The 25,847-nt window shown below is 41.6% G+C and overlaps 1 protein-coding gene across 1 annotated transcript in view; it reads right to left on the bottom strand.

Annotated features, from left to right (window-relative positions):
- LOC103808231 (protein eva-1 homolog C-like) overlaps nt 1-25,847 on the bottom strand; it is a gene marked incomplete at its 3' end in the record, with an annotated part of 72,833 nt that overhangs the window by 20,979 nt on the left and 26,007 nt on the right. The window contains exons 3-4 of the mRNA XM_009081002.1: nt 23,907-24,059; nt 9,901-10,044 (exon numbers count right to left, since the gene is read on the bottom strand). Of these exons, the coding sequence (XP_009079250.1) occupies nt 9,901-10,044; nt 23,907-24,059 (297 nt within the window). The remainder of the gene's footprint in view (nt 1-9,900; nt 10,045-23,906; nt 24,060-25,847) is intronic.

Genomic DNA, 25,847 nt, shown 5'->3' on the forward strand with positions numbered 1-25,847 from the left:
CTTTCTTTTCATTTCATATAAGAAAGGATTGGGCAGGAAATACTGCATGATGGAAATTCCACCTGGAGAACAAAGCATGGATTTACTCATCTAACAAAGACACCACAGAATATACATTGAGACGATAGTTGATAGTTCTTAGGTTCAGCTCCCATGATACAAACCCTTGTGTAAATATTGCCTCTACAAATGAAACGAGACTAATACTTTCTCACAAATCTTGGTTGGCCCTGCCCACGTAACCACTAAATTACTTATAGCAGAAACATCTTAGTAAGTGAGTGCATCACAAAACAGGTCCTTGCTGAGGCCTGTAGGCATGGTAACACTCCCAATCATTAGTGTACTTCCCAGCAATTAAATAAACATTTGATCATAACATCATAGAATCATTTAGGTTGGGATAAAACCTCTCAGATAATCATGTTCAACTGTTAACCCAGACAAATCCACCACTAAACCATGTCCCTTAAATGTACCCATGCCTGTGTACCTCTCATCAAAGGGCTGGAGACACCCCTGAGTGGCTGTTACTGATTTGCTTTTTCAGCAGCAGCTTGCAAACCCCAATTGTACCAAGGGACCCCACCAGAGAGGTCACATATATTTGCATCTTTGGCAACTTTCACAAAATTGTTACTTATTTCCTCTCACTCTCATGGTCTTCCAGTCCTCTTTTCATGATCAGGAACAAGGATTTTCCAAGCCCCAGAGGATTTCCTGTTTTCTTCTCATTAAAGTGGAGAAAGACAAGAGGGGGCAGTTAGAAACCAGCAGGGCAGTGGTGGGTGCACAGCAGAGAAATGTGCATGTGCTGGCAGAAAGGCATCAGTTGTGAATCTTTCTATAAACTGTGTAAGGAAATGGCATTGTCCTGATACATTTTTTAATAGGAAGAGCAAATATATGTGTGTGATCCATGCAAATATATCTTAATTGGTCATGGTGTCAAACTCTCCCTTTAAATTTAATCTAATGAGTGTTTCACTGCGCTGTCAGCAATCTTCAGCAGCCTCCAGGCACTAGAACTTTAGCATCAAGGTGTCAATGCTTCTGGCATTAACCCCAATTAGGAGGAGTTAGGGTGATCACTGAATGAAGGGTCAGCCATTCATTGCTGAGACATTCCTCTGGCTGCAGCCTGCAGTCTCCTGCATAAAAGGGGCTGGCAGGCTGGCTGTCTACCATGTCCACAGTAAAGAAAGACTCATACCTGGCAACATTACTGTTAATTACTATATTTGAAACCTGTGCAGGTCTTGACAGGCATGGAGAATCAACAGTAACCCTATTTATGAGGCTATTCAATGAGGTTCCTGGGTAAAAAAAGTAACCTGTGGTATTAAAATTATAAATATCTACCAGTTACTCATTGTCAGAAGTTTTAAAAGAACATCATTAAGGTCATCTATATGTCAAAGAATAGAAAGTCTGTACAGCAGGGTTAAGCTTACAGAAAAAAACCCCACTATTTAGATAACCCATGTAACTTTAATTCTGCTCCACCTACCCCTCTCCAGACATCCTGAAAGATTTCCTTTAGATATATGACATTTAGACGTCATCTTGCACAATCATTCTCAGGTAAATATGCTTTTCCTGGGTGAAATCATGGATGGATCACATATGCTTTCAAGGCTGCACCCTTGCTATACAAGCATGGAGGTCTCAGGACAGCCAGGCAGACTCTCCCAGATCCACCCTGGCCCTGAAATCCATTCTCTAGATGGCAGATTGCTGTTCAGCCCCAAGGATATGTGCATATTTATGGCTGAAGAAATCATTCAATGAGCAAATCTGCTTAGAAACCTCAAAGGTTTGTAATCCACAGTAAAATCTTGGTTATGTTACAGTTTAGCATTACAGTAGAAACTCCAGGCTCATTATAAAACATTTAATTTTCTAATTTTTTTAAATATATGGATAACACCAGAATGAAAAACAAAAGCCCCACCTGCCTCAGTGCCATCACCTACTCTACCACAACAGACTGACCACCCTTCCCTGCAATTTTCCCCTGTGACTTTTAGACCATAGACCTTACCAACTAAACCAAAACAAAACAAAAATCAGAGATAAAAGGAATAAAGGCTTTATGTGTACACACCTTGTGAACAGTGGGGGCCAGGCATTGCAGAGTACTTTAACTAACTCTTTTTGGGAACCTTTTTCCGTAGTATAAGATCTATATGCCTCCCAGAGATGGAGGACCACAGCAGCAGGCTTGCAAATCTTGCCTAATTGTAAGGCAGCACTTGTATTACAGCTCATTCTGCTTTGGATCATCCTAAAAGGTGTCCTTTGAACTCCCTCTTTGCTTCCTCCAGCCCCATCTTCCTTCCTCCCCATTCCCAAGGCAATGATTTTTATCTCCAGGTCTCCATTTCTTCTCTGCAAGAATAAAAGGGCTTTCAAGCCTTTCCCTTGAGGTGACAGCATCACTGGCTGGTCCTCCACCTGAAATGCAGAGCTCTGCTTCCTCAGAATATTTATCTGCCCTAACCTGTGTCAGACACAGTCTCACTCTGTCCTGGTAATGAAAAGTTGCTGTGTCTGGACCAACCAGGCCAGGCATGTTTGGACTCTCCTGGATTTGTGATCAGATCAAGCTACAGCAGGTTGTACAGTAAGCAAAGGCAAATAGGAACAACACAATGACAGCTTTCAATTACCTAATTTACCAAGCTTCATCTTAAAATTAATGAGGCTGTTTGTGCCATGTCATATTTCACATCCTTGTGCAATCACTCATGTTAAACGTAAAAAGCTTTCTGTCGCTATAACATACTCCTCCCTTGATGTAGAATGGCAGAGCTGCTATAGTCTGTTATTAGTAGGTACCTCCAAGCCCATTAGTAAAGTATGTGCCCCACTGGCTTTAGCACTGGACAGCTAAAGAGATGGCATCTTGCCTTAGCCTCAGGTAATCCATGATTTCTATCTGTGCCATGAATCCAAATTATATGAGCCTTGCTGACTGAAGGGTTTCCTCTTTGCTTCTAAGATCCATTAAACTGCATCCACAAAAATTAAGACAACATCACCAATGAGGTCAAAGTCACATCCTCAGAGGCTGGAAAATGTCACCCTTGAGCTATGTGATCACTCATTATGGTGCAGGCTTTAGTTACGCTACCACATGCTTGTTTAACAGGTTCTGTGAAGTATGACTAATTCTGAAAGTGAGATCTAAGTTTCTGAAAGGAGAAACAAGCTCCTTGCTTTTCCTTCACCTGGATGGAAATGTGTAGAAGTCTGGAAGGAGGTTCAACAGGTCCATTCACTTGCAGAAGCAGATGTTACATCACCAACGAAAATCTACTCTGCCCCCTCTCCCATAGTCTTATAGTATCCCATCCACAGTCCCTGATAGTTTGCAACAAATCTGACCTTGAGAACAAAAGTCCAAAAGAACAACCACCTGAAAGCTAGTCAAAGAAATCAGCAAAGCTATTGGCCCCAACCTAGCTCCTAGAAATGTTATGGGAATTTCTAAAGGTGAAATGTAGAAAGTGGACCTCAGACCCATGTAAAACCAATCAATAGGAAAATTCCTTTCCAAATCCAAGTGTAGAGACTCATATAACCTTGAGCTGAGGTGCAAAGCACCAAGCTACTATTTGAGAATTGTTTCGGCACTAACACTCCTGGCTACAGGTAATTTCTCAAGAACTTAAAGAAGCATCATGTTCCTCTCTTACGTACATAAACCTATAACAATTGGAGATTTCTCAAACAGTGAAAGTGGAAACCAGTAAATATAAGGAGAAAACACTGGTATTATTATGTAGCAATGATAATTTTGACCAAAAGAAGCATTTGCATGAGAACATCGTGGTTGAAAGACATCTAACCAGATCATAGTACCATGAAATCGTAAAATGATTTGGGCAGAAAGGGACCTTAAAGATCATGTAGTTCCAACTCCCCCACCATGGGGAAGGACACCTTCCACTAGATCAGGTTGCTCAAAGTCCTATCCTTGAACACTTCCAGGGATGGGAAGATGCAGATGTAGATATCTGCATTGTAGAGGTCCTACATGTAGATAACAATATGTCAGCAAAGCACCAGAAGCTTCCTTTATAGTCAGTACAGGAGAACTGTCACTTCAAATATGCAGTTCATCTCTTTCAGGCACTTACTTTAGGATGAGATGATTTGTGCCTCAAAAGTAGCTGTTCCTCTTCATTACCTGTAAAAGGAATTTTTTTCTCAGATGGGAATATCTACACTATAAATCTCTATGGCTTATCTGTCTACACTTGGTCAGATGAATCCCATTTCATGAATTTTTCATTATTTGTAATCATTACATGAGGCCCAGATAGCTTTTTAAAACATACTCTATAGTTTGAAGAGAGGCATAGGTTTGATAAAAAAATTACAGGACAAACTTCTACTATCTCAGGAAAAAAAGTTAAAGGATTTGAACAGATATCTTAAACTACCTCTGAACTCAGTGTCTTGACAATGACAGTAGCCACATAATGAGATTATATAACATAATTATTCTGTTCTTTATTTATTGGATAGATCAAACCTATGTGGCTGTGAATTTCAAATCTACATGTCTGTGAGTTCTGTTTCAGAGTATGATACCAGAAGCCCTGTTAAATAAACATTATAAAATATTATACATTCAGTGTAACATCCCTAGAGCTAGATTGCCTAAAATGTTTACTTGTTTGCAAACAGCAATTTTATTTGAACTTTTGAAGAAAGAAAGTCTGCATTACACATTCTATGTGTGTCTCTAGCAAGACCCTGTCTGCATTGATCTATTTCAAAGGGGTGTAAAAGTCTTTTGTTTTTTCTTGGAAGTCTAGAATTACTCCTTTTCTTTTTTTTTGCAGATCTTGGAATTGCTTTTTATAGTGACAGAGAGCACTTTTGCAGTGATAAAAATACATTTTCTACCTTCATGAATTCATAAATTTTAAGAGCAAAAGGAACCATTACATTCATCCAGCCTGAGGCATTGATAGATTTACTGCACGGGAGCTAATGGACCAGAGCACAGTCCCTTTGAGATGACAGGAGAGAATTTGTGCAGCTTTTTAGCCTCCCTCCTCATCACTATCATGAGGGCAACCACCTCAGAGCTCTCTTGTCTAACACAGACCCTGCCTCTAGTCCAGCTTGAGAGAACATTTATTCATACGTAACATTTTGGCAAACACCAGACTGCTTTCCCAAGTACCCAGAGAAAGCAAAGGTCAGCACATCCTCATTGCCCCAGAGCACCTCTACCACCTCTCTTGACCCTGTTTAGTCTCTCAGCAGCACCAGACACCCCAAAACAACTGTAGCTGCTGTCCCTACACTCAGACTTTGTTCTCTACCTGCACAGTTCTCTCATTGGGATGTGAAGAACTTGGCCTCTGGGACTCAGCTTATTGCCTCATAAAGCAGGATGGCAGGATTATTAATGTGGCAGAACTGCAGGATTTTCCAAGCAATTTATGAGTTACCATGGCAGTTCATTAGCTCTCAGCCCAATGACCCCTTTCTGGCGAGCATGAATCAAGCAGGAGGCACACACATATCTTAATGTATGACAGATATTCATACCAAAAACACATCCAAGGCCACATCTCCTCCATTTTGTACAACATATCTCTAACAGCAGCACTAAAAAGTCTCCAGTTACCAGGACCGATAGCCAACCCTGTGAGACATGTCTAGACAAAGAGAAATTCACAATGCCCATCTTTTTCTTTTATTCTCATCAAACCATTTCTGACCAATGTCTGTATTTAAAGACTAGCAGGTCCTTAGCAGAGGGTTTACATTTGCAGCCTCCAAGAACTGCACAAGAAGGCAGGTCTGGAGGTGGGGACAGTAGGCACTCAGAATTGTTCCCTTGACTTTCAGTGCTAAGAATAAGGTTTCACTTTACACACAGAAAAGCCCCTCGTCCCCTCTCAAGGAAGGATTTGAGAAAATATTTAACTTTCATTGTAATTACCCATAGGTCTTAAAATAGAGCACACACTTCAATGTTTCCTTGAGTCCAAGTTGCACTATGTGAACAAAAAAATTCTACAGGGTTTAATGCCAAAAAAACAAGTCTAGCAAACTAGAGAGGAAAGAGATATAAAATTAAAGGGAGCCTTTGAAGTTAATAAGTGGACAATTAAGTAAAAGGGAAAGGTCAGGAGCACAGTATATTTTATCCATAAGTACAAAACCACTAGCAAGCTACTCGCAGATATTACAAATACCAAAGAAAGACAGAGATACAGGGAGATGGTTAAGGGAAGAGAATGAAGGAGATAAAGACTTCTATCAAGTCCTTATTTCACTGTTTTACTCAGTTGCATTTATACTTTTTGATTTTCTTTTACCCTCTAAGATTCTCAGGGTATTTTGAAGAAAAGGCAGAGCTAAAATTTTTATATCTGCCTCTACTTACAGCTGCCAGAAATCAGCCTCACCACGGCTTATGTACTTCCCAGAATTAACTTGCCTTTCCTTTTGAAAAAATAATTAATGCATTTATTAGTGCAGTAATGGGACCCACATACTGGAAAATCCCACCTTCTACACCATCCCATTAGCTAAATCTGGCTATGGGCCAAAATTTCACATTTCAGATCCTGCCAAGGTTCAAGTTTGGAATGTTTTTACATTGGAGGATTTTTCACGTGTTTCCTTGGCTGGCTAATGGGACCCTAATGCACACAAGAGATCGCTATCGCACCGGGCTGCCAGTTACTTGCTTGTTTCAATCATCTTGTACATACATGCTAAGTGGTGGCATTTCCCTCTCAGCTAAGTAATGCCAACAGGCATTGAACCCAAGATACAAAGGGATATAATACAATATGGAGAACTGCTGACTTGAGGCATTCCCACTGGCTAGAGTAATTACAACATTTTTTTAAAAAATATACAGCTGGGCAAAAAAGTTGGATGACACCTTTATTTAAGAGCAGATTCATCAACAAAATTGTGTATGTCTGGCAGGCACTCTCATGTCCAATAAAACATACAGGCTGGAGGAATGAACCTCCAAGAAATATGGATATGGCTCAAAGAAGACAAAGCTGTTGCCTCATTCATATACCTCTGGGAGATCTGGAACAGGGTGCAGCTCCTGCTGTCAAGCTAGAGAATAACAGTCTGGATGTACCAACCTGAGACACCCTTGCAGATATTCTCCTGCCAGGACTGGGACATAAGTCACCTCATCAGCTCTTCACCAGGCATTGGTCCACACAGCCAACACCAGCATTAATGCCAGTCACAGGGCCTATTTCAGCAAAAGGACTGTGGTTTCTGCTAACAACACATGAGTTTTCAGTTAATAATACTTTTTGTCACCTCATAAATTACTCCCTTAGCAGATTTTTTCATGAGTTGCTATCAGAAGACATATTGGTCTATTTCCAGCCCTTCCCATGCTTTAGCACGAAAAGCAGAGTTCAGCTGCCCCATCCCTATCAATACTTTAGTTTTTCTCATGGGAAAGGCCTACATGAAGACTCTCCCACCTACACTGCCACATCTATCAGTATGCTTGCTCTCACCACCTCTTCTGAAGTAGTACAGTGGGTAGGTAACATTAGCCAAGGACACACTGCCATTTTGCTCACACGTAAGGCCAGTGATATGGTCCAAACTGCTGAACTATGGCAGAACATTTCTGCTGCAGTCTGGCAAACAGAGAGTGACAGAGAGGAGCAGACTGAATCTGCTGCTTGATCTCAGAGAGTGATGAGGTCACCTATTTGAAGCAGCAACAAGAAGGGTTGAAGTGATGCTCAGAGAAACCCATTTTGTACACCCATCACATTTCCCAAGCTATTACAGTCACTCTGCATCTTTGACTACTCTCTAGGCACCAGCAGCAAGGTCACATCCTGCTCTCCAGGGACCATGTGCTTCCAACTGCAAGAGGGGAGGAACAGGGATATGTATTTAAATACAGGCCACAGGGAAGGGCAGTCATGTTTATCTGTCAAAGCCTGTCCCCTTTCACTCCTACAGGTTTTGTGAAAGTAGGAGAGCACCACACCAGAAGCAATAACACATGCAGCTTTATGCAAACTTGAAAAGAAAAAAAAGAAATATCCAACAGGAGGTTTTCTACACTGAAATAATTCTCTAAACCATAAGAATACAAAATTGCTTGGTTTTATCATTTCTTCTAAAATAATGCCGGGTCTTAATTCTGTCCGGCACAAGCACATGGGACTGGAATTTGCTTTCTTGTTTATTTGGTTTTCACATTTTGAAGGACTTTGCTGCTTGAGGCGAGAAATATGCATCTGTTGATCACAAAATCCAGCTCAGAGACATGTCTGAGATCATAGTTTTGAAAAGGAGCCATGGCCACCTTCAAAGGGTGAGGCAGATTTCACCCACGGAAAAGCAAAACATGCCATTTTGTGCTCTCAAACATGACTCATTTCCTGACGCAGTTAAGGCTAGGACTAGGAAAGTTAAGACTGGATTAAGAGATCAGTAATGTCTTTTATAGTGGACTTTCAGACTAGGACTACAATGCCAGAATAAGGCCATGGAGGCCTTTGAAGGAGAAATCCTCTTGGAAATACATTGTGAGGGTCTGTTTGTTTTCCCTGGATTTTCAAGGGATGGAATTCCTGGTTTGCTGCTTTGCCTTTGTTTCTGTCAAATCCGTATGAGGATAATCTCTCCAGTCTCTTTATGAGAAAAGTGATAAAAAAACATCACCTTCCTGGCTAGAAAATTCACAGGGCTTTGCATGAGTAGCCTTGCTACTTCTTGTGACATCATTTCAAACAAAACCCAAGAAGCCAAGAGAAAAAAAAAACCAAAAGTCAATTCCATCTTCCTACCACTCCTGCCAAATGAAACAACATCTGGACAGGCCTTCAGAGCCTGATAGTTCTGCATCAATGTCTCTGCTCTTCAAGGTGCTGGACTTCCACCCTGCTACAGCAACAACACAAAATGCTATAGTGACACCATCTCAAATGCTATCAGACTCAGCATCTTGCCATTACACACAGAGAGTGACCCACAGACCTGTTGCTGTCTGAGGACACAGAGAGTTCCTTCTCTGCTATATACTCCCCAATCTGCTCATCACATTCATAATAGCACCAGAATTTCTTCTTCCAGGTGGATGCAGAAAGGAACAGAGAGAGAAACTGAGCTGATCCTAGAGACAACTATGTAAGCAAAACCCTGAAGTAAATATTTTCAAATATATGAGCTACAAATGACCAAAACATCATCACTGGATGAAGACAGACCTGATGTTGCTTTCATACCACAGGGCTCAGACAGAAACAATTTTTCCTCTGTTGCAAAATAAGATGACTAGTCAGGTAGGAGCACAGTGTCTGCTCAACACTATGACTTAAGCTCCCAACTGAGAGCTCCAAATATTGGTTTGGGGTTTTTTACAAATAACAGCACTTTGTTGGAAAAATGTTGCAATGTTCACCTGAAAATTTTGAGAGTGATTTTTTGCTAACACAGTGGATGAGTATGGATTGCTAATCATCTAATTCTATGGTTCAAAATGAAATACAGAACAGAGTAATAAGGATCCTACTGACAACCGCAACTTTGCTGCAGGATACCAGCCAGAATCCACTGAGTGGATTGATTTCACCATCAGATTTTGCTGCCTTGAAGAAGCATCTGAATGGGTTAACAAAACATCATTTCCATGGTTTTTTGCTTTTTTCCATCAAGCCAATGAGTACAAAAAGTGACACAATTAAAACTCTGTGGTGATCCATAGAGCTTTCCCTTGTTGACCAAATAAGAACTGCCATGAGCCAACTGAAAGTTCAGCAAATTTTTATGTGCAATGACAGTCTTGTTGTTCTCCACACACCACTGTTCAGCAAATATACACACCAGTGAGTGCTAAAGTAAGGGAATTTTGTGACTTACCACAGGTATAGATGACATTAAGATGCTTTCGGATGCCTGGGTAACAAGGATCACCAAATTCATAGGTGCTGGCATATATGCTGCAGCTTCTCTTCCCATGACAGTGCTCGATCATGAGCTGGAGAGCAGTAGCTGACTGACACTCTATAAGGGAAAAACAATACCTAGTTGTGAATATTTGTCCATTCACAACACAAATTGCCTAAAACTAATTTACCAGATGCAGGCTATGTCAGCGTATACATAAGAGCTTTCCATACTTAAATTCTTTGTATTTCCATGGGAAGGTGTGTCTGACTTAAACACACCTCTAATAAATTGTAAATTGATGAAAGGAAATTATCAAAAAGAACACTGAAGAATCAGAAACCCTCATATATCCATAGAAAGAAGACTGCAAATAAAAGATGGCTTGTTTTGCAGGGAAGGGGCTATCTGTAATAAAAATAATTCTTTCTCACCATTCTATAAAGGTCTGAATGGACTTTAAGACAGGTATCAGTGTCTCAATTTTAATAGATGGAAACAGCATCATAGAAAAGCAAAAATACTAATAATAGCAAATCATTGCAGAGCACGGAAGGTCTCAGATCTTTGGAATCTTAGTGCAGTGTATTTATCCAGAAACACTACAAGCTTTCCCATAAACTAAGAGACTGTCATAGGAACAGAAAAGACATCAATATTTTAAAATATGTTAATACAGTTATAATATTCATATGGAATTCATGTAGATTAATTTAGCTGTCGGATAATGCCATGGATCACAGTAACATGCAAAGTTATTAGGAAATTCCCATCTCATGAGCATAAGGGAGATTGGACACTGGAGTCTTGTTCAGGGAAGGGTAAATCTCTGATTTGATTTGGGTGTGTAGATTTTATCCAGGCTTGCTTGTGTGGTGAGTCAGCATCTCTGTCTGCTCTTAGAAGGTGTTGTATTTCTAAGCCTAATGAGAGTTACTATGAGGTAGAATAATTATCATAGAATCAGATACCATGTAAGTAGAAATATTGACTTAAGTGTATTTATTTCATGCAAGTAGAAACATTTCTCGTATCAGGAATTTAGAATATGGAAAGCTCCAAAAGCAAGTATTTTCCCAAATATTATTTTCTATCAGATTATTTTGCCTGTTTTCTCAGCTAAGGTGAGAACACTTTGCATGGACAAGGTCTCGAGCTTTTAGGTGCAAGACTGATAGTTTGCTTTCACCATCCAGCCAGGAGCAAGCATAGTGGGAAGCTGACAAGGATACATTTCTTCACCATGAAACTGTTGCTAAAAGCAACAGAAAACTATAGATAAAGGAATACAAACCCCTTTTGGTCACTAATAAGGAGGCAGGGAAAGGGAAAATGAACCCCAAAATGTATTGAGGGCTCAAACCAGCACAAAAAAAAAGCCATGAGAGACATGGGAAAGCTGTGGGGTAACAACATGTCTTGTTCCTCAAATCAAAGTCATTTTGTTTCACATACTGCAAACGACAAAAGAACAAGGCTCCATGTGAACATTTCCATACTGAACCACCCAAACTTCCTTAGGGGATTTCTCATCCAATGACTGTCAGAGGTTCCAGTGGAAACATCTGGCATACAGCAATCCTGCTTCATTGTCTTTTTGTCAAATGTCCAGTTAGAGAAACTCATCAAATCTAAGCACTGCAGAGGATTTCATGGAGGATGCCTATTCTTTTTAATTGTTATTGTTCTCACACAAAACAGAGAACATCCCACAGCTCAGGGGCCTTACCCCTTGGCACAGGAGCATACTGCCTCTGTGGGAGAGTGGGGAATTCCTCATTACTGGTCCTGTGAGAGGCACAAGGCTTTTGCATACACCAGTCCCAGAGACAGTCAGCCTTTGGGATGTTCCTCATGTAGGAACATGCAGTAACAAACTACAGACTCTGATCTCTGCCTTAACAAACTGGATTGAGTCTTTGGGTACCAAAGCTGTAGGTTCAGCACATTGAAGATGCTTCTAGGAGGTTTATTTATTGTACACCCTCACACTAACATTGACAGCTATTCTAGCCATCGCTAGTTGTGTCTTGATATTGATGACCTCCTTCCTCCCCTGCAGTTCTGAGCAGCTCATGGTCTCCATTCCTACTGACTTTAGCAGCAGAATCTGCTATAAGAAACCAAACTGGGCTTAAATCTCAACATGCTGTTATCCCCTTGTGGTACCTTGTACCTTAGAATGACTTTGACAACTAGCACTGCCCCACAGAGGTAATACAAACAGGGCTAGTCCCAATTGTCAATTTGCAGAAGGCTCTGACAGTTATTTTGGACAGAAAGTGGAGGAGCAGGGGTACATGGTGAAGGATTTCATTGCATGGGCATGAGGTCAGACATCCACAGGGCCAGGCAGCAGGGTCTTTCTTGCTGTATACAGTACAGAGCAGCTCTTGTGTACGAGGCAGGTGAGCACAATCCTGATGCTACCTTTATCAGGTAGTAGCTGCTTTTTTTTTTGCCCAGAAAAAGAGAGTCCTGTCCATAATACCCACTGAAAATAATGTTCTATACTGTCTACAGGCAGCTGTGGGACCCTGCTCTTGCCCATTCACCAGCACCACATTTCTCTTGGAATCATTCATAATTTTCTAGACCTGAAAAAAATAAATGGGCTCTAGGGACAAATTTTGACCAAGTATTCACTTCAAAGACTACTTTTGGTCACAACAGGGAATTTTCCCTGGTTTTGCCTCCGTACAGTTTCTAGGCAAAAATGCCTTGTACATGCCCATAAATGCCAAAGCAAGCAGTCTGCAGTTTTTTGACCAATACCGAAATTATCTTTGTCTCCCTTCTTGGTTTTCTTGGTCTGTCAACATGTTTGTCCTCCATATAACAAACACATTGAACTGCAAAATTTAAGAGCAGCAATCAAAAATCCCAAACAGGACCATCTTCCTTACACCCTTCAAAGGGTTTGTGATAAGGAGCTCATTTAGCTGGATAACAAAATGTCATATTCAAGCATCTTTATTCCCTCACTAACTAGCACTGAAGATGTCAATAATACATCTGAGAGGTGACTGAGTGATAGATGAGACTACAGCACCTTCATAAATCACAATCACCACCATGTCATTCAGAGCTCTAGAAGTGACAACATGGTATTTTCTTTTACCTGTCTCAGGAGTATAAACCCACTGAACATCACTCCTGTTGGCTGTTATGTAGTGCATGTAGGTAACTTAACTTCTAAATGTAAGTAAGCCCTTAGGGAGCTCACTGAAGTGAAAGCTCCAAGTATATTAGTACCTCTTCAGGAGGTTATTCCAGGGCAGAGGTCTTCACCTCCAGGTGCCCATTCTCAGAGCTCCAAGAGGCAAGAAAACAGGCCTCTTTATCCATAAATCATGCAGTTAGCCTGTCAAAAAGATGCAGGAAAGCCAAGACCAGCAATGTGGCACAGCAGAGTTGGACTATGGTTGCCTTTAGCTGGCCAAATTCATTTTTAACAGGTCTTCAGAAGTGGGAGACTAGACATGGCACTCTTATTGGACCAGATGGCATGCTCATTCAGGGCAACATTATGGTTGGACTTGAAAATCTTAGAGGTCTTTTCCAACTGTAATGATTCAATATCCTATGATCTCCTTTCTTCTGGTTCTTGTTTGCCTGCTAAATGCAAACTGTGAATGTTTTATGAGATACCACCCTGGCACCAGTGACAAATGAGTGGTCCCATGTGTCAGAGATGTGGGAAGGACACTCATAAATGCCAACACCGTAGCACTAAGTCTGAGGTAAGTACTGCTAAGCAGAGCCAGGCCCCTGCCAAGAACCTTTTAAAGCTCACAAATCTCAAATCCCACAGTATAACAATAAAAACTGCTTGAAGACCTCATAGATGCTAGAGAGCCTAGTTAGAGAGGTTGGGCCAGAGTTACTCTCAGCTTTCATTAGTCTTGGATTGCTTCAGTACACAGTGAGAGTGCAAATACAAATCCTGGCTATGGTGAAATTTCCACATATGAAAGTGTTTAAAGGTATCTACTGTGCTTTTTTGAATACAGTATTTTAAACTAAAGTTGGGGTTCACCAGAGAATAGGAGCCTGGCCCCACTTTCTAGAAGCTGCGCATCCCTTCGTCTTTGCTCCTGGTGCAAGGTGAATTTCCTTCCCCAGGAATGAGTACTCCACCCATGCAGACCAATGCTCAGTTTCATTTCACAAACTTTAGTCAAAGCCCTCCATAGGTAATTCATCTTACCAGGTGCATTTAATATGATAATATAGATCTACCCTCTTTATCAGCCAAACCTCTGTCAGGGTAAAAACCCAAATCAGGGCAACAGAGCCATGATGGAGGACTTTACCAGCTGCAGCTTGCAGACAGTGTTGGCTTTAAAACTGGAATTGGTCTCGGTGATGTAATGTCCATATCATCAAGCTCACCACAATGAATGGGTTTTAGTCAGTTTAAGGCTGATTCCCAGCATGACTAATTTTTATTACCTCTTCCTAGTGAAAAAAAAAAGAAATTTGAGCCAATGTCTATTAATCACATCCCTAACTTTGGTAACCCACTGTTACTTGTTTTTCTCCAGTGAGGGTGACACATCCAAATCTGAAATCCAAGGCATACATTGTTGCTCTTGATTGCAAAACCTATCTGGGTTTGAAGGAATGTTTCCAAACAGTTTAATTTTTGCATTACAGTAAGTCTTAGATGCTCTGGTGGAGACTAGAGCCTCTTCCAAGGCAGCAGCCATCACACATGGAACCACAAACAGATTTAGACACCTAGTTTTGAGAAGAGTAACTAATCCCACGGTGAAGTTGAGCATATTCCCAACTGTTTGACAACATCTGTGCATCTGCTAACCTCATGATCAGACTCACCTGGCACAGTCATGTTGAGCCTGCAAAGGCAGATTCCTGCACACGTGGGGCAGGCTGTCCAGAGCAAGCAGGACCCCACACACACAGACATGTGAATATGTTAGCTTGCAGTAATGCTGTTAGGTAGTGGTTTTCCACTGGCTGTCTATGAATCTGGAGAGGCAAAAGGGTATGGAGCACACCCCAATATCAACAAGTATGCACTTAAAAAAAAAAAAAAAAAAAAGAAAAAAAAAAGCCTGAGAAGAAAACTCCACCCACTCATCAGGAGATGTGTCAGACTCTCTGAGTCTCTGAATTTTGCAGTAAAATGGAGCACTCATTCTGCTTTTTCAACCGACAAAGTGTAAGACCTTGAAGTAACAGAAGTACCAAGCTGCAATTAAAGGCTTCGGAAACAGATTTACTGCCTAAAATGCTATTTCCAGCAGTGCATGTGAGGTAAGTGATTAGGAACTGGAACAAGACTGGTGGTACCTGATCAAGAGATGAATTCTGTGGCATGCTTTGGTGCAGTGCAAAGCCATCAGGGGCAGACCTACATCTCACATTTAAACAATCAGCAGCACCCCAGCTTTCCTTGCTGTCTTTTGAGGAGCAGGTGAAAGGAACAACCTAAATTAAGTATTCCCTTGAGGGAAATCATTTACAAACTATTGACAGCTCTAGGAGGACACTGCTCCCAAGCAGAGGACAGGATTCTTCTCCAAAACATGCAGCCTGATTTCTTGCTAAAGATTAAAAGAGGAAAGGTTACTTGCTGAGAGCTACGAAGCAGAGAGGACGGAATAAAGGATGGAAGACGTAGGAGTTGATTAACTAAGAGGGGAGAAATTTAGTTCCTGCAAAGAAAGCTGACAGATGCCTTAATCAGCATTGTGGTTATCTACTTGTCTGCCAAAAGAGAAAGCAAACTTCAATGGAATGGCTAAAAGGACATAAGCAGGAAGTAACTCCAATCTTGCAGGTGAGGCAGCTGCCTACATTACTCCATGTTTTACCTTTGAGTGACTCAAAACTGTCTCAGTCTGCAAGAGAAACTATCATAAAAAGGAGGAAAGGAAGCTCTTCTGCTTCTAGACAGTTTCTCATATATTTTAAATATGCTGGATTATCTGTGGTTGATACAAAGTTCAGCTCCTTCATAAAACAACAGCTGCTTGAGGTGTCTAAGCTAATGCTTCAGACAAAATTAGCCATCCAGCAGCCTGTGAAGGATGTCTTTACAGAATATCAATGAGTCAGTCTGAACTCTGTGCATTATATCAAATGCCAGACATTTTCAGTTTAGCCCATGCCCATTGTTTGATGTTCTCTTTAAAAGCCAGTGCAGAAGACAGTTACTGAAAATGGACTTTGTCCACTCTCTCTCTCAGTAAGCAGCCTGGGAAGGTAATTTCTTGATCAGTGTAGTGGTGTCACATAGTTTCATTTGGGGGCAACTGAAGAACACTGGATTCCTCTTCCTTGTCATGTCACACAAGCCCCTATAAAGGACACAAGAAGTGACTTGGGTTTAGATCCACAGGGCGTGTGGAAGACAAGAGTGAAAAAACCAAACTAACTTAAGTATCCTTATGACCAACCAACGTAAAGATCAACCAATGGAAACAAAAGACTGCCCTTAAACAAGAGAAGGTGCAGAAGCTGGTGTGTAAAGAGGAACGATCAAGAGCAGAAACCCAAAACAATTAAGAAGTGAAGTTCCTGGGTGCTATTCATGATAATGATAAATTGTTATCATCATTACTACAAATAGCAGCATAGAACTTCATAATGATGCACTGTATGTAACATGCATGTCTTGCACAATGTCACCAAAAAAAAAATGGCTAAAAAGGAAATTTATAACCAAACATTAGAAGGATGTGCAGAGAAGGCCAGCTTTACATTAAAAAGTACTTATTAATGAAAGGGAGAGAAAAATTACTCACCACACACTTCATAAAACTTTGGAAATTTCAGGAGTAGGCCAGAAAAGAGAAAATAATCTTAAAAGAAACCAATCACATTTAGAAACTGAAACTGAAGGATCGATTACAGCTTTAATTACAAATCCTATAGTTACATTTAGAAACACTTGGCTTATTAATGTGAACTTAAATCATCTTATCACCTTTGTATCTGGAACCAGAACTCATATAAAATATATGAGGCTCCAGTTTCGCAGAGACTGACTCAGAGCGTGTAAAGTTGAGCAAATTAATAACATTTCTCAGATTTGAGGGCTAAAGTGAGAATCCAAGGACAGCTTCAAACATGGCTCCAAGAAGTCTCAGAGAACAAAGAAGTTTTGGTCTGGCAATCACAGCAAAATTTTATTATTTAATTGGCAGAAGAGTTGATAGTAGGCTGTAATGCATTCAGGATAAGAAGCAAAGAAGGCAACAGCTTTAGCTTCACTAAGATAAGGATGGTGCATTCAATGCATCTACTGCTCTGTGAAGTCCTTGAGTTAATTTGTCCTTCTTATTCATTACAGCCCAACAAAAGTCTTTTCCTGAACATGGGGGTAGTCAACAACTGCCTAGATCTAGGCTGAGGCAAGGCAAGGTCTGAGACTACCCAAGTAACAGCCTGCAAGTCACTTCTTGCCCTTGGTTCCTAAAATAAAGTATGGCGTGCCTGCAAACTCATAGCTTTCACATTGCCTTTGTTTCTCAGGCTCAGCTTCACCATTGTGGTAATTTTGCAATATCCTTGAGTGACATCTGAATTATTTTAAGAGGAACTTTTTCAGTTCTGAACGAGTTACACTGGTTTTCATTCAGAGCAACTCCATGGACATAAATTGAGATGCTATAGATTTAAATCTCTTAAATTCTGCTCTTTTATTGTTAGGATTACATTCTGCATATTTTCACTAATAGTTGGGCAATAGGGATCTTTTATAAGATCAGCTACTAAAGAAGTTGATACTACTGATACAAATATCCACTTTACTTCAAATATCATACCAATAGCATCACCCAGCCTGCTAGTGTTATTTAAATTATTACTTTCAGAATTTTTATGTACAACCACTGCATGGGGTCATACTCCACTGTAAACAGCATTTTAAAACCAACTTAAACCTTGGCTTATGGAAAGGTCTTACCCAGACTCACATTTGAATGGATTTTTTTCATTTTTTTAAAAAATTGCTATTGTGTGCATATAAAAACAACTTCTTATAAATCATTTTTATGACTCTATGGAATCCAACAATAGTTTGAGTTTTCTAGAAAAAGCTGTAAAGTAATTTTAATTACCTCCTGGTGTTTTGAGACAAAAAGTGAAACACATAAAGTATCTAAAATTGAAAAACAACTTTCTGAAAACAGGCTTTGTCCCACTTTAACTCAACATTCTAAGTAGGAATTGCATTTCAATCTGAATTTAATAAGGTATGATATGCAAATTAAACAGCAACTGATATTTATTTAGCCTTCAAATTTGGATACTTGTGGGGTTTACTACATACAAACAGATTGACGTCTACAAACATGTTATTAATCATGAGCTTATACACACAATAGTTTCAGCACTGCATGTACATGAAGCATACACAGTCATACTATGGGCAGGGGTGCTCTGAAAGCCTGGTGTGCACCTTAGAGGGGAATGATGCAGTCTGACTCCCTCCCATGCCTGCTGCTCATCCCACAGACCCAGCCTTACAGCTGTTTTAAAGGCCATGTGGTGAAATCAGGACGAAGCACGAGAGCATTTCAGCCACAAGCAGTTGGATATGCTAAAGGTCAGCCGTGCTACACGGCATTATCTGTTCAGCACAGATTTCAGTGGATACCCTGTCCCTTTCTGCTGCCCCAGTCCTCCTCTTCTTCCCCCATCACTGCTAGAGGTTACTACTTGTCATCAATCCAGCTCCACAGTTTGGAGACCTTTTGTTTTTAAGTATTTGACTTAAGACCAAGATTAGAGTACAGCCACAAACTGGTACTGATGGAAACACAAGATGGAAATAGTCACGGATGTTGAAGCAGAAGAGAGCCAGAAATGCACAGCTGGAGGGGCAGCAGTCTCTTAAAACCAGGTCTTGTGCTGGCAGGAAAATGGAATAAAATGGATATTTTTTTTCCTGCACGTATTTCAGACTTATTCATGTGCAAGATCTGATCACAGAAAAACAAACTAGAAGGATCCATTATTTATATGGTGCAATAAATATTTACACGAGGGTTCTGCTTCAAGTCATATATACATCTGCTTTAAGAGGAGGAAGTCAAAACAAACTGGGTTGGATCACCTTCTGTCACTGCATTAGAATGAAAAATGCCACAGAATGAGTACCTAAAGTCCTGGTTTCTTTGCTGAACTCATTCCACTGCTCTTTCGTTATCAGATCCAATGAGTTAGAAAGCACCACTGACCATCTGAGTTTCCTCAGGGCTTTGTAAACACATCCATTTTGCCCCTACTGAGGCACAAGAGAGAATTTGTATGTTAAGTGACAAGGACATTTCAATTCTCAGCAGACTACTCGGCTTAACCCACGCCCCATGACCCAGAGCTAGGCTGTGGAGCCAGGGTTCCCACGATCTCGCGCCTACTCCAAAACCAAACCCAGATTCCTTCCACCCAGGATGAGGAATTAAATTGCTTTGGGTTTTCTGTATACGTGATGGAGAGAGACAAGGTCCTTGAGAAGGAGACCTGGAGTCTGATGTTAGGGGTCAGCTGAATACATCTGTCTCATTCTCTGTAGTTCAGAGTGGTAGCTACTGTAAAAATTAATACCGTGAACATGTCAGGTGTCCTGAATATGATCAAAGATCACTCCACTAAGTGATAAAAAGAGCAATTGTTTTAAATTCAGGTTCTTCCTCCTCAATCTCCTAATTAGATCATTACCTTGCATTCAGATACACATAGGAAAAGGATGTTTTTTTAAATTGGCTTCTCTTGGTATAAATAAGACACTTGGAGATGCAGGCAGAGGCAGCTGTAAACAGCAAGAAAAAGGGGCAAAGGGCTTGCTAGGCTAAGGCATATTAATGGTTCATTGCTTGCAAACTGCCCTTTCCTCAGAGACCTCCCTATGCTCTGTGTATGCTCTCTGCACATGCTGGCAGCAAAGTGGAGGCTTTATTAAGAGAGTTACAAATAAGGTCAAATTCCTTTAGGAGCTTTTTAGAGTTCCCAAGGCATTCAAGGAGGGGTCCAGCTGTTTGCAGGGGTTTCCCATTACGGACAGAAACACAAGTTTCAGCATGTTTCCAGTTAGAAGTGGATTCTGGCAAATTTTGTCTTTAACGTGACAGGGATAGGATGGAGTTCTTCACAATAACTTTCTCTTCACAGATGCTAAGCACATTCATAGAGACATTAGACAAAGAGAAAGCATGTGTCTGGCATGGCATGGGACAGCATGTGAAGTCTGACTTGGGGATCCTAAATCACCCAAAAGCAGCACAATGATATCTGGGTTAAAAGGGCTGCAAAGCTATGATACCTCAGAACCCACCTGAGAACCTAATGTATGTCGTGTGGCTGGAGAATCCAGGAAAATCACCATGTGTGGACTTTATCTCCTCACCACTTCTACAGGAGTACAAGGTCTTATTTTTCAAGGCAGAAACAACACAAATTGAATCATTTGGTTTACCTTATGGGAGAGTCAGAAATATATGCAATGATGCATCAGGCCACCCCTCCTCTCCATCCTAGACCTCAGTTCTTTAAAAGCCTTATCTGTAGAAGCTGCAGATTTCTAAATTCAATCCAAATGTGTATTTTGCCCCCAGAAAAAAAAAATCAAATTTTCTGAACTGTTTTTCATTAGGAGAGGAAGAAATTATAACCTTCACCTTTGGGGCAAGTATGAGTTCTTCGCTCATCAAGTAACTCACGCTGCCTGGATATAAATAATAACTGCAAACTTGTCTAGGACCTACATCCCAGTGAAAGGCCCTTTGCCAAGGCTCAGACTTGACACAAATCATCAGCCCCATGAAATTCAAACAGAATAAATCCTCCATGTGCAGAACATAGCTGGGTTCTGCCTTACGGGAACTGGATGCTGCCACAAAGTCTGAGTCATCCAGTCATATTTGTAAGAGCAGCTCGTTGTGAATATCTGGGATCAAAGGCTGTCATGGAGCAACCCTCCCTGCATTGCAGGGCAGTGGAAACGTGCAGGGAAATGTTCTCTAGCTAGAGAAAGCTTTGATTTATAAATTGTGATATTTCCACCTGCTTCTGAAGGAACAGAGTTGCCTGCTGGGCTAAGCAGGCCTGTCGCTGAAGCAGAGTTTCTGGAGCAGGTTGGGGGACCCTGAATGCTGCTCCCATGATTACTTGTGGCAGCTGGGAGCACAACCCCCTCACTTCACTGCTGTAACTGTAGGCAGGACTGTGATTTTTTGCAGCGTGCCATGGGAAAGCGCAGTGTGAATATGCTTTTTGATGCTTTGGGTTGCAGATGGATCCTACACCAGTTTCTCCTGTGGGGCGAAGAGGAGCGCTAACCACAGCCACAATTCACCTTCCTGTTCCTGCATAACTGGAGCACTGTCCTGTTAGGTCAGTACCCAAGTACATGAAGGTCATGATAAGCAGAAACTGCCTGTAGCAAGTGCCCCAACCCTGGCAGTGATCAAAGCCAGGCTGGATGAGACCTTGAGCAACCTGGTCTAGTGAGGAGGTGTCCCTGCCCATGGCAGGGGGTTGGGACTAGATGATCTGTAAGGTCCATTGCAACCCCTAAAATTCTGTGATTCTATGATTCTATGATGAAGTGTTGCTGAAGAGACCTGAACAACCAATCCCAAACATTTGAGATTTTCCATTTGTTTGGCTGATTTGAATTCCACAGTTTTCTGTGCCACTAAAGTGGCAGCAGCTGCACACTCTTCTCCTGAGCCACCAGAACCACTAGGATTTGAGGGCTGGAGCATGGTGAGTTGAAAGACCACCTGCTTACTCTCTTTTTTTTTTAATCAAGTTCACACCTACACCCACACTCACACTCGGGATTTCAGCATGCAGGGAAACATCAGCTTCAACAGCTATAGTCTGTCTTACACCCTACACACACAGTGTCCAAGCACCTGGGTAAACCTGGGGAAGCCACTGCTCCATGGCGAGCTCCTCACCTATCCTCCCCAGCCATGCAGGGCATGCAGCCAGACATTGTCCCAGGCACCATTCCCACTTTGTTGTTATGAAGGCGAGACACCTACTCCCTTGGCACCCCAGCAGCACTAGGCTGACTTAAGATGCTTGAGACCCCAGAAATTGCAAACATGTGGATATTTGCTCATGTCCAGTAACTCAGTCATTTTTAGCATCAGTTCACAGCTTAAAACCTTGTCCTGGATTTTAGTGTAAAGCTCCCTCAGCATTCCCACGCATGGCTTGGTGTTACAGTGCCTTGTACTGAGTTCACACTCGTAACTGGTTTCACTTAAGAAAACAGTGACACTGACACTGGAGAAAGGCCCTGCCTTGATCCCAGCAGCAGACTTTGGGGCTGCACTCTAGGATCTGACACCTAATTTTCTTGGGCAAACATCCCAATTTGTAGCTCTCACATGACCAGTTTGAAAACAGAAGGGCATACAAGCGTTATAGATGCTATGGCATCTACAGGCCTGCTGTCAGACCCTGCTGCTTGCTCTCCCAGCTCCACTGTCTCCTGTCCCATTTTCTGGTGCTACATACCCAGCTCTCAGCCAGTACAAGTTTCAGGACTTTGTATCTGGGCAAAGAAGAGTAAAACTTTGCCTTTATGACTTCATGTAGAGTTTTACTTCATGTTAACATTGCAGACGGGGTCTCTGTGCTGGCACCTTGCCACTGGTATGTGCCTCTTCCTTCTCTCTCAGCAAGGACAAAGGAGTGGGGTGCTCAGACTTACTCCAGAAATCCATCCAGTTTCACTGACTCAGCAAGTTCTCACCTAGCAGCACTTCCACAGGAACCACTGCACACACTCTTAACCCATTCCAAACACCACAGGAAAGAGGTCTAGGCTAACCTGTCACACATACCTGTCTCAGCATCTGCACCCTGATGCCTGGGGGACAACAGGAGCACATCCAGGGACACCAGTCACTTCAGGAGATGGGAGGTAACTTGTTAAATAATGTTGACTCTGCAGTCATGCATCTGGCCATGGGACTGGGTAGGAGACCCTGTGCTACTCATGTAGCAGGTACTCAGATTTTCACACTATGCAACTAAGGCATTTGCCATGCTGCACCAATAACCTGACTGGCCTGATTCCACCTGTGGTTGCCTCCTGACACCCGTCATCTGCATGTCATACTTCCAAGCAGTCACTTCACATGCTTCTATTTGAATAGCATTTAACTCCTTAGGGCACTGGATCAGCAGCTGTGAAGCCAAAGATCCCCAGATACAAATGCACAGAACCTAGCACAGGCAAGAGCAGCAACATAAGTTTCTCTGTACAGTCCCCTCTGAAGCCTTTCCCCTCTGGAGGAGATTCCTTTGGGAAACCAGTTGATTCCCTCTCAACTCTGCAGAGAAGGATAATGAGGAATGTTGAACACAGAGTTTTGTACTGCAGACTGTTGCTCTCTCTGCTATAGCCTAAAATATTCAAAGTCATTTCACATTGGCTCAAGAACAGACAGTTCTAGTGAATGTTTTTCAATTATTTATCTTTAGCTCATAACTTTAAGAGACTATGATAGCCTGAGAGGTACTGTAAGCCAACCGTAGCATGATGAAGCTTAACTTGCTTTTTGAATTTGTTCCCTTGCTTTAACTTCAGTATAAGTTTAAACAATGTCAAGCCTTCAATGGACACAGATGGTCCACGACCCACCAATAATATGCTCCTCCATATTTAGTCAGAGGTTCAGTGTATGAACCACCAGGAGGACAGAAAATTGAACAAGAAATTCAAAGACCTTCAAGCAAATAATCTGATGAATCTGCTAAAAGCCTGTGTCTTGATAACTTGGCTAGGACACCTCAGTTTGGTGCTCATGATGAAGCTCACTGCTGGTTGCCAAGGTACAACACACCAGGAGCTCCATCATGGCAGGTTGCATGTCTCAGTCCTGCTTTTCTAATGGGAATCTGTGCCAGCTCTACCTTGACGACAGCAAATGAAATCACCCTGCCCAGATCAGCATGCTCTGTCAAGCCATTCCCCTGCTTACCAATCATGGGCATCCCTAGGTTTTGGTATGGGCACTCCAGGCTGCCTCCTTGTGTCCTCCCAAAGATAGCAGAGTAAATGGCTATCACCATGCTCTTCTTACAGCTTAGCCTCAGCTTGTCGTCTTCACAGGCTACTTTACTCTTGTATTCATCTGGAAGGAAACAAACACTTAATTACTGAGATGATCCAGAGACAGGCACTCAGCAGGGTGGGAGACCTCTCACCTCCCCACGGTGTGAGCTTGGCAGAGGCAGCAGTGATTCTGGGCACACGCCCAGAGATGCACATCAGCTGCCAGCATAACCCCAAAATCAGCACTGCATTTGCTAAGGAACACTGATCATTCCCACCATGCATTCTCTCTCAGGTATTATCAGCACATTTAATGAACATATTTTAACCTAGCATGTGTCAGTTCCACTAAACAGCCAGCAGTTTCATGTTGCAGACAAATATGTGAGGAGGCAAGGCAATTGAGTGATTTCCTCACGGTGATATTAGAAGCCTGTGGCAAGGGAAGGTAAAAGCCTTTGTCATCCACAGATGTGCCAATTGTTTATTCACATCACAGCAGCTAAAATGCAAACCTAATCATGCCTGATAGCTATTTTTTCACAGAAGCTCTCCTTTGGCAGATCCAGTAGGAACTACACTAAATTCATTTATGATGAAAGCAGCTCTTGCCTGTTGTAAACACAGGTATAAGAAAGCTGCTCCCCAAATCCTTCCTGAAATGGTCAGTCCAAGAATGCAAAATACACTCCTGTTTTTGTAAGGCTGGCACACACAGAACAGTCACTCTGTTTACATCTCTCAAAGAGATTGGACAAGCATTTCATAAGGAATCACATGTCATTCCCCCCTCTCTAGTATTATTATTTAGATTATGGGAACCTCTAGAGGTCCCAATTTAGAATAGGTTCTCTCTATGTGTGTCTGCCAACACACCAAGGAAAACAAACACTATTTTGAAGAGCTGAGTCTTTACAGCTAGAGATCTGCAAGTGTGAAAGAAAGCAACTAAGAAAACACAAGTGCCATAAAAAGACTAAAAACCTGAAGTAACATGTCTATGGTCACCCCAGCCAACTCAGGGCACAGCCAGGAACATAATCTCAACCTCCCCAGCCTCTGTAGAGTGCACTTCCACTTGCTTATGTTACTTACCATTAGAAATGTAGTCACAACAGTATCCAGATTGCTTAATGGAAAGGCTCTGTGACCCATGGTAACCTCCCAAGAATGATCAGTCATGCCATCTTGAATGCCTCTAGTTGTACCAGGTCAAAGTTGTGCCACAGAACACACAAGCAACCAAACACATAACCATCAGCCAGTGCATGGGGCTTCTGGCCCTGTGTTGTTTCCTAGCATAGATGTGACTTTTGTCTCTCCTTGACACTGGTTCTCTGTGTCTAATACACACATATATATATGTATATATATGAGAACTTAGGCAAAGTCCATATGCATCAAACTACTCAGCAACAGAGAACAGTAGCTAATAATTACTTTACAGTTTAATACTGTGTGTTTAGACCATGGCAGTTAGCACTTAAGGTTTTGTTTGAGGTTTTTTACTGTATTGTAACTCTAAGTTCAAAAATCTTTTTTCTTTATTGGAGGTGGAGAGGAATTTTCCATCAAAGTTAAATCATAGAAAATTTAAGCTGGAAGACCCCTCAGGAGATCAGCTGTTTTAATCCATGCTCAATGGAGGGCTAATTTCTACTTTAGCTTATATTTTTTCAGAAGAAACTGCATGGAGAAAACATGTGTTGTACCAAAACAAACACATGGTGATCTGAAAGAAACATCTTAGAACAAAATGACTCCTCATGCTCAACATGAAAATTCCTACTTGAAGCCAAAAATAGCCCCCTCAAAATAGCCTATTACCTGGCAATCAGAGCATCACCTGGAATGTGAAATCCCTTCA

This window comes from Acanthisitta chloris, unplaced genomic scaffold (assembly GCF_000695815.1).
Source record: "Acanthisitta chloris isolate BGI_N310 unplaced genomic scaffold, ASM69581v1 scaffold918, whole genome shotgun sequence".
Lineage (NCBI taxonomy): Eukaryota > Metazoa > Chordata > Aves > Passeriformes > Acanthisittidae > Acanthisitta > Acanthisitta chloris.